General features: G+C 31.9%; 1 protein-coding gene across 4 annotated transcripts in view; it reads left to right on the forward strand.

Moving 5' to 3' along the window:
* Window positions 1-7045, forward strand: part of LOC143230153 (glutamyl-tRNA(Gln) amidotransferase subunit B, mitochondrial-like) — a 30743-nt gene extending 23698 nt beyond the window's left edge. For 3 of the 4 annotated variants that reach the window (XM_076463230.1, XM_076463234.1, XM_076463233.1), the window contains 5 exons: window positions 288-510; window positions 2360-2493; window positions 3490-3613; window positions 6674-6763; window positions 6863-7045. In XM_076463230.1, coding sequence (XP_076319345.1) covers window positions 288-510; window positions 2360-2493; window positions 3490-3613; window positions 6674-6763; window positions 6863-6997 — 706 coding nt within the window. In that variant the 3' untranslated portion in view covers window positions 6998-7045. The remainder of the gene's footprint in view (window positions 1-287; window positions 511-2359; window positions 2494-3489; window positions 3614-6673; window positions 6764-6862) is intronic. The other variant, XM_076463232.1, reaches the window with a different exon arrangement.
* Window positions 7046-7980: the final 935 nt, after the last annotated feature.

Below are 7980 nucleotides of genomic sequence, written 5' to 3' on the forward strand. Positions count from 1 at the left end.
GTATGTACAGTATGAAATTTCTGTGATTCAGCCTCTGAAGTGAGTTCCTTATTATTATGTGAGTTATTCTTACAGCTGTGTGAATGTGGTTCTATGTTACAAAAGTATAGCTATGTAGAATTTAGAAAAACCTTAAATCTAGATTATCTGTAGTTTTATAAATAAAATAATAATGTGACATGTTGAGTGAATAATGTAAGAGTGAAATATTCCTAATGTTTTAAGCACCACTATTAGTTTGATTAAAAGAAGCAGTGCACAATACATTTTTGTACAAATTATTGTAGACAGACTGTGCCGATGAGAGACAAGGAAGTTTTTCAAGATTATAGGTACATGCCTGAACCCAACCTTCCACCTTTAAGGCTCTCAGATTCAAAAGATGGTAAGTCTACACATCTTGTTAGTATAACTGACCTGCAGGATAACCTCTGTGAACTTCCTGGACAAGCTCGTCAACGACTCATTGAGAGTTATGGAATTTCATTACAACAAGCCATGGTGATTGTGGTGAGTTATTTTAATTAATTATGTTATGAGACTTGTGCAAATACACTTTTCATTATATTGACACCTATAACTTTAAAGAATGCTGAGTTATTATTTGTAACAGTTATTTTTATAAGTTTTAAAGTTACTAGGTTATTTGATGGTTGGTAGAGGAATACACCTGTTATAAGATCTAGGAATTCTCAAGACTTTAAGTAAAGCTGCTTGTTTTGGTATTAGTTTTATCTCTTTTTAAAGTTTATTGAAGTTGATCTAATACAATAACCAGAGTGAATTATAAACATATACATACTCCTGGGTTAACTTGTGTGATAATTTGTTAGTGCTAATGAATGCTTTTAAGTATATTATAAACATATACATACTTCTGGGTTAACTTGTGATAATTTGTTAGTGCTAATGAATGCTTTTAAGTATATTATAAACATATACATACTCCTGGGTTAACTTGTGTGATAATTTATTAGTGCTAATGAATGCTTTTAAGTATATTATAAACATATACATACTCCTGGGTTAACTTGTGTGATAATTTATTAGTGCTAATGAATGCTTTTAAGTATATTATAAACATATACATACTCCTGGGTTAACTTGTGTGATAATTTATTAGTGCTAATGAATGCTTTTAAGTATATTATAAACATATACATACTCCTGGGTTAACTTGTGTGATAATTTATTAGTGCTAATGAATGCTTTTAAGTATATTATAAACATATACATACTCCTGGGTTAACTTGTGTGATAATTTATTAGTGTTAATGAATGCTTTTAAGTATATTATAAACATATACATACTCCTGGGTTAACTTGTGTGATAATTTATTAGTGCTAATGAATGCTTTTAAGTATATTATAAACATATACATACTCCTGGGTTAACTTGTGTGATAATTTGTTAGTGCTAATGAATGCTTTTAAGTATATTATAAACATATACATACTTCTGGGTTAACTTGTGATAATTTGTTAGTGCTAATGAATGCTTTTAAGTATATTATAAACATATACATACTCCTGGGTTAACTTGTGTGATAATTTATTAGTGCTAATGAATGCTTTTAAGTATATTATAAACATATACATACTCCTGGGTTAACTTGTGTGATAATTTGTTAGTGCTAATGAATGCTTTTAAGTATATTATAAACATATACATACTCCTGGGTTAACTTGTGATAATTTATTAGTGCTAATGAATGCTTTTAAGTATATTATAAACATATACATACTCCTGGGTTAACTTGTGTGATAATTTGTTAGTGCTAATGAATGCTTTTAAGTATATTATAAACATATACATACTCCTGGGTTAACTTGTCTTTGTGTTGTTTATGGTCAGATACGTTTAAATTAAACCATTATTTAAGTGGTAATGTGAGTACTTAAGCAGTCCACAAAATTGTTAATCATTAGTTTATCAACAATGAATTATTATATGTTAACAATGAATACATAATTATTATATGTTAACAATGAATACATAATTATTATATGTTAACAATGAATACATAATTATTATATGTTAACAATGAAATAAGAACTGAACAGTTACTTTTAGTTATTCATAATTTTATATTATCTGAAATATTTCTTAAATAGTAAATATCTTAGTAGGTTTAACTTTTGATAAAACTCATTAATCAGGTGTCTGATCATCTTCATACATTGTTAGAAATGAGATTTTACCTTTTATCTGTCGAGTGAAACTTAGCAAGATTCCCGATCATCTTCATACATTGTTAGAAACTATTTTTTACTTTCTATTTCTATAGAGTGAAACTTAGCAAGATACTCGATCATCTTCATACATTGGTAGAAACTAGATTTTACTTTTTATCTCTAGAGTGAAACTGGTCTTGAAGAGTTTTATTGTGCTGTTCTGAATGATCGGAAGAGAAATGTAAAAATAGCAACTAACTTTATTCTGAGTGAAGTGATGTCTCAACTGAATGATAAAGGTTTAACCTTTGGAGAAAGGTAACATTATATTATCTTGTAAACTAGTTGAACATCTTGAACTAAATCAGTTTAAGTAATGTTCTAAGTTTTAAATGCTGTGTAGTTGATTAATTTGTTTTTAATATTTTTGGATGTAGTTTCTAAGTTGTACTTTTTAGTTTTCTCTAATATCTTAGAAGCATTATTGCAGAAATTAAAAGGAAATAATGTATTACTTTTATATGTTGATATAAACAAATTTGTTTTCTGAGGGAAAGAAAAAGACAAAACAGTTGTTGTTTATCTGTTGTGTTTACCTCCAGACAACTGCTGTGTTTATCTTCTAACAGTTGTTTGTTATTGATATGGAAGATTAAGAATGTAACTTTTTCACAAACATTTGATCTCCACTGATTTTGGGAACACTGAATCAAGGTTGTAAGGCTACATTAAATTATTGTTATGGATAAGCACCAAGATTTAATAAGTTTGGTTGATTACCTCATGCACCTAATCATTATCACATTGATATCTTACTCTGTCATTGTAACTCTCAGTGATAATTGTTAAAATACATCCATGAGCAGTCACCTGAAATTCATGTTTCAGTATTGTATTCTAACTCATAGTGATCATGTTTTTTAATGTATATCCTTAAACAGTCACCCTGAAATCCATGTCTCAATTTTGTAATGCAACATAACAGTCATATGTTCCAAAGCTATGAGAAATGTTTTCCAACCTGAAGTAGTATATAATATTTAATAATAGTAATAACATTTGCTTAAGCAGCATTAATTTTTGCATGATGGTAAAAATTTCTTGTAAAAACTTGTGTTTCCTAAGTACCATAATTCCTCATTTTCTAGTAATTAAAACAAAATTGTATAGTTGATGAAATAAACTGTATTTTAAAAGTATTTCTATTTTGTAGAACTATTGATGTTTCTTGTTGTGTCTCGCTGTTTTCCATTTCTTATTAAGTGTGTTTCACTGTATTCTATTTTTTATTAAATGTGTCTTACTATTTTCAAGTCCTGTTAGTCCACAGAAGATTGGAGATTTACTTGATATGTTAGAATCAAAATTTATCAGTTTGGCCACAGCTCAGGATGTGCTGAAACATTTGTTTGAAGACCATGCAAAATCTCCTCAAGAGGTACATATCAAGGTTATTTTTATTGCTATTTATTTGTGAATTGGGTTATGTATTGCTTATGTGAAGCAGTATAAATAACTTAATAATCAATTCTTTAAATACATTGTCTTAAAAAAAGAGGAATTGGATGGGATCTGGTTGAGGTGTTTAAGATTGTAAAGGAAACTGATAGTGTTGATGCATCATATTTAATAGTGAGAATATTCTAACTAAGAAAGACAACTATAAAGTTTGGCAGTGTAGGAGTCAGCTTCAGATAAGACAGTTTTATTTTTCTAACAGGGTGGTTGGGTTTTGAAATGGGTTGCCAGCAAATGTTGCAGGAGTAACAAATTTGAGTGGCAAGGAGTACTTTTAATTCTTTTTATTTTTCAAAATTAATTTAATAATTTTAGCTCAGTTTCAATGAAGGGACAGCCAGTAGGTCCATAAACATTGTTAAGTGTGTATTTGTATAAGCACCTTGTTAATTATTTCTATAAATGTGTATGTGTTCAAACAGAACAAGTTTGTACATCAATGTATGTAAATCTTGTGGATGACTACTGTTAGACCACAGGTGTATATAACATTACATAATGTTTAGGGACAACAGTAAACCTATTGGTTCATCTCAGCTGTTCCATCCTCTAAGCCAAACTAAAAAAAAATTTAAAGCCAGTCTTTATCATTCATATATCTATTAAGATTCTTTTCTAAACACACTCAAATTTACTACCTCCAGAACATCTGAAGGCAATTCATTCTATATGCCAACCACCCTCTTTGATAAATGAAATTGTTTTAGCTGAAGATGGCTTCTATCCTAATTAAATCTGTATTTATGTCCATAGTTCTATAATTCTCACTGTCAAGTATGAAACATGTTGATGCATCAACATTATCAGTTCCTCATACAACCTTAAACACTTCACTATCCCCTGTAAACATTATCAGTTCCTCATACAACCTTAAACACTTCACTATCCCCTGTAAACATTATCAGTTCCTCATACAACCATAAACACTTCACTATCCCCTGTAAACATTATCAGTTCCTCATACAACCGTAAACACTTCACTATCCCCTGTAAACATTATCAGTTCCTCATACAACCTTAAACACTTCACTATCCTCTGTGAACAATTTCAAAGATCTTAACCTCTCCTCATATGACAACCCCCCCATCTCAGATACCATTTTAGTTCTCTTCTGAACACTTTCAAAAAATATAATGTCTTTCCCAAGGTAAGGAGCCCGAGACTGAACACATTATTCTATGTGGCCTATTCAGTCACCTGTACAATGAAATTATAGCCTATCTAAACTTATATTCAATATTTCTGTAGATAGAACCCAAAATCCTGTTGCCATACACTGTACACTGTTTCAATGGCTTTATAAACTGATTGACTGTTACACCAAGATCCTTTTCTTTCACAACACTTTTAAGGTTATTCCTATTAAAATTATAACACACATCTGACATTTATTTTCCCAAGTCAGTAAGTGATCTGAGTACTGTTGTAAGCCAGCAACATCCTCTTCACAGCTACCAATGGTCAGTATCATTAACCACTCCTTCATTTATGTTATTGATGCAAATCAAAAAGAGGCCTTAAGACTGATGAGCCCTGATGTACATCATTTACAACATTAATCTAGTTTGATGGTGTACGCATCAGGCCATCCCATAAGTAATGTCTGAACATTTAATACAGAAAGTGTATCATTATTTCTGTCTTTGTAGAAGGCTTTAATAACTAAAATATGTAGTAGGACGTGTATAAAAATGTTCAGAGAAATAAAAGAATCTAACCCAACTCCACCTATTCAGATCATTAATGAAATAAAACCTTATGAAGATAGATGTGTCTGAGGATCACATTAGGTATATAATGCTTTATGAGTTTAAAAAAGGCAATAGTGCAGCAGAAACTACACAAAACATTCAAAGTGTTTATGGTGTGGAGTCTCTCAATGAAAGAAAGTGTCAAAGGTGGTATCAGAAGTTCAGATCAGGTGACTACAACTTAAGTGATGTGCCACATTCAGGTTGTTCTGTTGAGTTTAATGATGACTTACTGTTGGCTGCACTTTATGAAGATTGTGCTGTAACAGTTGAAGAACTAGAACAGAAGCTTAATTCAAACCGTTTGATAGTTCACCATCATCTGCAACAGCTTGAAAAGGTGTCAAAAATTGGAAAATAGGTCCCCCATGACTTGACGGAAGCCAACTTTAGATCCAGAGTAGACACTTGCATTTCTCTGCACTCTTGTGATCATAACTCACCTTATTTGGACAGGTCAGTGACTGGAGTTGAAAAATAGATATCTTATAAAAGTGTCAAGCACCACAGACAATAGCTCAGTGCAGATAAACTGGCTAAATTACAGGCAAAAATGGACCTCCATCTTAGGAAAGTCTTGTTAAGTGTTTGGTGTGGGATATTGTTGGTTTTTGAGTTCCTGCCACTCAAAGCAACGATTACATCAGACTTCTACTGTAAACAGTTAGAGCACTTGAATGTTGCAGTGAAAGAAAAGAGGCCTGCTTTGATCAGCCGTAAAGGTGTCGTGTTACATCAGGATAATGCATGGCTCCATACAACAAGGATCACATCTGCAAAGATTGAAGAGCTAGACTGGGAACAACTTCCACATCTTCCTTCTTCTCTAGTCCTTGCTCCATCTGATTATCATCTATTCCAAAGTTTGCAGAACTATCTTGATGGAAAAAGAGCTTAGAATGCATGTAGATGTCATAACTACCCTCTCTACCTTCTTTTCATCCAAACCTCAAGAACTTTATAGAAGTGACATTCAGAAGCTTGCAAATCATTGGCAGGAGGTAATTAATAATAATGAAACATACATCATTGATTAACTAACATTCTCCTATTCTGAAACTAAAATTGCACATTACTTAAAAGGATGACCTGATGCAAGTAGATCTTAGGTGTTACCTTTATAGAAGAATAGTTATATGTACTAAAGATGTCATAATAGAACACAAACCCCATTTTTGGAAATCTGTAGAAACATGACTTAATAGGTATTAAAATAATTTAAACATAGGTTGTGAGAGAGTACGGGTGGAGCCAAATCTGTGATGAGAAGATGCTGGAAGCTATTTGTGAGAAAGTTATTGAACAATACCCACAGAAGGTATGTTTAACATTTCCTAAGAAGCTTGTGTTATGTTTGTATGTAAAGTTGATCTGACTTTTTATATATTTTCTGAAATATATTTTACTTTTTGTCTAGGTGAAGCAGTTCAAGAAAGGGAAGGAAAGAGCCTTGAATCCCTTACTGGCCGAGGTCAGGGTCAGTAGTTTGAACAGAGCTGATATGGCCAAAGCAAAGAAAATCATAATTAAATTACTGAAAGAAAGAAACTAAACTATATAAATATGTAAACAACTAATAAAAATATTGTTTGTTTAGAAAGAGCCAAGACTATTTACTGGTATCCAGGGTTGCCCCGTAGTTCTGAATAGTCATGATATTGTGGTATTTTACTGTGGAAATATCTCTTAGGATCAAAAAAACAAATCATCAATCCTATAATTATATGTAGGTTTTTGACGTTACGTTAAGAGAATTTCCTAGAACAAAAGTTTCAATGACACTCCACATGTACACTCGTGGTACGACATCCAAGAACTGACCTGCTCTGTATGCATTATGTTGACAAAAGTTTCAATGACACACCACATGTACACTCGTGGTACGACATCCAAGAACTGACCTGCTCTGTATGCATTATGTTGACAAAAGTTTCAATGACACACCACATGTACACTCGTGGTACGACATCCAAGAACTGACCTGCTTTTGTTTTGTACAATAGTCATATTTCAATTGTTCTAGTTGTTGTACATTATTACTATATGTAAATAAGCACAGCAAACATTTATTCTAGTTACAACTCTTGTATTGGGTTGCTAAGCCTTAAGAAATTTTGCTTGGGGAAGATGTGAAATGAAATATTTTTAGGTTGTATATATACATTATAATTAACCAAAAAACAAACCATATGTTACATCAGCAATACTATAGAATTCCATAATAATTTATCAAGTTTAATAACCAAGCTGCATTTGGTTCTAAAAATATAGACATTTCAAACAGACTAAAGAGTGAATTTGCCAGGCTGAAGGTTTGTCTCAAAGCAGAGAGTTGACATTGTTATATTTGAAAATGGCTTAGAAATTCATTAGCAGCGTACATAAGAGACCGTTGAACAGGGCCGGTGTGTTTGATTCGGTATGTAAGAGACCGTTGAACAGGGCTGGTGTGTTTGATTTGGGATATAGAAGTGTACGTAAGAGACTGTTGAACAGGGCCGCTGTGTTTGATTTGGGATATAGAAGTGTACGTAA

Source organism: Tachypleus tridentatus, chromosome 10 (genome assembly GCF_004210375.1).
Source record: "Tachypleus tridentatus isolate NWPU-2018 chromosome 10, ASM421037v1, whole genome shotgun sequence".
Classification (NCBI taxonomy): domain Eukaryota; kingdom Metazoa; phylum Arthropoda; class Merostomata; order Xiphosura; family Limulidae; genus Tachypleus; species Tachypleus tridentatus.